Source organism: Protobothrops mucrosquamatus, unplaced genomic scaffold, assembly GCF_001527695.2.
Source record: "Protobothrops mucrosquamatus isolate PMUCROS unplaced genomic scaffold, P.Mucros_1.0 scaffold8405, whole genome shotgun sequence".
In the NCBI taxonomy this organism is placed as follows: Eukaryota; Metazoa; Chordata; class Lepidosauria; order Squamata; family Viperidae; genus Protobothrops; species Protobothrops mucrosquamatus.
In genome coordinates, this window is record NW_015394201.1 from 1,146 (window position 1) to 4,722 (window position 3,577).

Genomic DNA, 3,577 nt, shown 5'->3' on the forward strand with positions numbered 1-3,577 from the left:
GAAGAAGCGATCCTGAGCGATTCAGCCATCCGGTTCCTAATGAGTGGATCTCGGCTAGTAACCTCCGGCCATTCGCCTCCCCCCCGATTGACTGTCCTAACATGAGGGTCTCGGCTGTCCCACCCACCCATTGGGGTCTCCCAGAGAGGAGGGACCCCCTGTAAACGGGCAGAAAGAGCATCGCCCGCCCCCAGTTCCACTTTGCCATTTGATTCTACTCGATGACACGCTGATCCCGTACCTTGGGCACCTTGGGCAGCCGGATGACGTAGTGTCCTCCCCTGTTCTCCGAAACGACTCTCTGCACCGTCCCCATCAGCTCCGAGACCTGCGCCTGCCACTCGACTCCTGTCGCCTTGTTGTTGAAGCCACAGAAACGATTCCCGCACTGTTGGATCAGCTCCCGCAGATTGCGGTTGTTGGAATTTCGGACGTACTCCTGCAGGGATTCCCCTCTCAAATCCTCCTTGCAGGTGAAGAGGACGATCGTGTACCTGGCGGACTCGTCCCCAAAGATATCCCGGACACGCTTTGCAGCTGTCACATCTTCGGCAGCGAAGCATCCCACCTGGGTCACAAAGATCAGGACGTGGGGGCCAGGCAGGGAGAGTTCGACGCAAGTCCCGATCTCGTGTTGCATACTGTGGTTTTCAGAATCGAAAATGTTGGGTGTGTCGACCACGGAGACCTTCCTGTCCTGCCAGCTTCCTTGACCCCTTTCGCACTTCAGGGTGGTGGTGTTTGGCTGCAGGATGGACTTGAACACCGACCGGCCGAGGATGGTGTTGCCCGTGGCGCTCTTCCCACCTCCAGTCTTCCCCACCAGGATCAGTCGGAGTTCGGCATCCTTTCCTGTGAGTTTGGAAGATGACGTTACAAAAAGGAATCGAGATATTTCTTACAATATGTCGGGGTGTCATTGAGCAAGCTCGAAGTGGGGACAACTTTGGAAAAGAATCACCCCTGCCCAGAAGTGGTTCAGTGATATTTTCATATGAATCTCTCAGAGTTGCTAAAATGGGCTGCTCAGCGGTGCAGATTCCCCGAGCGTGCGAATCCCACTTTAGCAGATGTCCAAATACAGCCACTGTGTCCAGCCCCCACGAGCAAAGCTGGAGCCAAGCAAATTGAGACTGAGCTGTGAGGAGGCTCAGGGCTGCTACTGTGTGCTGCCTAACGATGGGCCCAAGCCAGGGTACGGGCATAATATTGGAAGAGACCTCAGAGGTCTTCTAGTCCGATCTCCTGCTCAACAGCCTCTACTCCATCACCATGATCGCTGGTGGCCCACTGGGTAGAATGCAGCATTGCCGGCAAACTCTGCCCACCACGAGTTCGATGCTGACCGGCTCAAGGTTGACTCAGCTCTTCTGTCCTTCCGTGGTCGCTAAAATGTGGGGGGCCAATAAGGCGACTCTGTAAACCGCTTAGAGGGGGCTCTGAAGTACTGTGAAGCAATATATAAGTGCTATTGCTAAGGGAGGTGGAACATATGAGCCTAGGGGTGTGAGAATCCGATTAAAGCCAGGACGAAACGTTTAGGGCAGGGCTGTCAAACTGCAAGCCCGCGGGCTGGACACATTATTTGGAAACCGCGCCCACCCCATTGCCAGCAAAACAGTCCCGATACATCTCACAACGTCATGTGACGTCGCAAGTTTGACATGTCTGGTTTAAGGGGACCTGGTGTGGAAGGAGAAAGACCAGCGGGAACTTGTTGCGGAAGGGAAATGCTTGAAGTGACCACGTGGCGGGATGGGTAGAATAGGTGGGGGGGTACTGCAGTGTCCTTGTGGTCAGTCACAAGAGCAAATGACCATTGGGGTGCTGCAGGGACTGTAATTTTCAGGATCGGATCTTAAGTAACTTTTTTGGGGGGGGATCCACCATAATGTAAAACAGCTGTTAAGACAGGGGTCCCCAACCCCCGGTCCCTGAACCGCCACTGGTTCACAGCACGCCGGCAACCGGGCCACGCAAATAAGCGAAGCACATGAAACCAGCATACCCCCCGGTCCACAAAAAAACCCCTCTCCAAGGAACCGGTCCCTGGTACCCAAACGTTTGGGGGCCACTGTGCTAAGAGACCCGTCCTACGTCAAAGTCTCCCTGTTGCCATACCTTCCATCGTCACTTCTTTGCGTTCTCCATCTGCAGGACAAAGAAGAGCATCAATTACGGAATCTGGAACTGGATAGTAGCCGGGGATGTGTGTTGGTGTGTGCGTATTTCATCCAGACTGATACCTTAGCTTGTGTTTGGCTCTAGGTTTCAGGCAGCACCTAGTCTGCCTCAAGACCAGGATAGGAGGAGGAGGAGGAGGAGGAGGAGGAGGAGGAGGAGGAATGGGGGTCCTCGGTGGTCCTCTGAGCTGGGTGGTTTTCTTGCAGACGTTTCATGACCCAGTGTAGGTAACGTGAGCAGTGCTAGTGAGGAGTGGCAGCCCCCCAAATACTGGAATCCTGCTATCTAGTCGTCCCCCCATCATTCCTTCTTTTCCCTAGACTGGCCAAACCCAATTCCTGCACCCGTTCTTCCGATGTTTTAGCCTCCAGCCTCCTAATCTTCTTTCTTGCTCTTCAGCCCCCCAAATGCCAGACGTGGCCTCCTCACTTACCTGGCTTGGCCTTCTCATCCGTATCTGCCTGGAAGAGTGGAAAGGAAACACGGGTCAGACAGGGCTCTCGACTCCCAGAGGCCTCAGCGTGTCCAGTGGGGCAGGGAGCCAGCTGCCACCCTGTTCATGCCCAGAAACCGCAGAAACCACCCCATTCAAGACATCGCCGAAAAGCTGCTCTGGAGCCCCCCAGCCAGTGGTGGGATTCAGCCGGTTCGCACCACCGGTAGCTAATTTTTTGTTGCCCAGCCCCAGAATTGACTTTTGGAAGCGGCATCCACACAGAGAACCGGTTGTTCACATATTGGAATCCCACCACTGCCCCCAGCTAACCGGGGGGAGGGGTTCAGATGTTCTGAAGGGACCAAGGAAGGGAGGAAAGGAGGGGCAGGGAGGGAGGGGGAGAGGGAAGGGATGGCAGGGGACACAGGTGGAAGAGAAAAAGGGGAAGTAGAGCTGGGGGACCCCTTTCTTGGCGGGCATTGCATGCTCTCCACCCATTAACCACCCTTCTCCCTCCCCGATTGTCCTAACATGAGCGTCTCTGCTGTCCCACCCACCCATTGGGGTCTCCCAGAGAGGAGAGACCCCTTGTTCTCGTGTAAACGGAGCAGCTCTGCCAGATGCCCGGAAAGAGCGCTGCCCACGCCCAGTTCCACGCTGCCATTTGATTCCGCTCTGTGGCATGCTGCTCCCGTACCATGGGGAGGTCGTACATCCAGCTGACGTAGTGTCTCCCCCCGTTCTCCGAAATGACACTGTGCACCATCTCCATCAGCTCCGAGACCTGCGCCTGCCACTCGACTCCTGTGGCCTTGTTGTTGAAGCCACAGAAACGATTCCCGCACTGTTGGATCAGCTCCCGCAGATTGCGGTTCTTGGAATTTTGGACGTACTCCTGCAGGGATTCCCCTCTCAAATCCTCCTTGAAGGTGAAGAGGACGATCGTGTGCCTGGCCG

At 55.5% G+C, this 3,577-nt stretch overlaps 1 protein-coding gene across 1 annotated transcript in view; it reads right to left on the reverse strand.

The window, feature by feature from the left end:
• Positions 1-241: 241 nt before the first annotated feature.
• The window catches only part of LOC107300777 (GTPase IMAP family member 5-like), a gene marked incomplete at its 3' end in the record, with an annotated part of 5,718 nt that continues 2,382 nt past the window's right edge, over positions 242-3,577 (reverse strand). The window contains exons 4-7 of the mRNA XM_029287040.1: positions 3,318-3,570; positions 2,618-2,645; positions 2,122-2,151; positions 242-852 (exon numbers count right to left, since the gene is read on the reverse strand). Coding sequence (XP_029142873.1) covers positions 242-852; positions 2,122-2,151; positions 2,618-2,645; positions 3,318-3,570 — 922 coding nt within the window. The remainder of the gene's footprint in view (positions 853-2,121; positions 2,152-2,617; positions 2,646-3,317; positions 3,571-3,577) is intronic.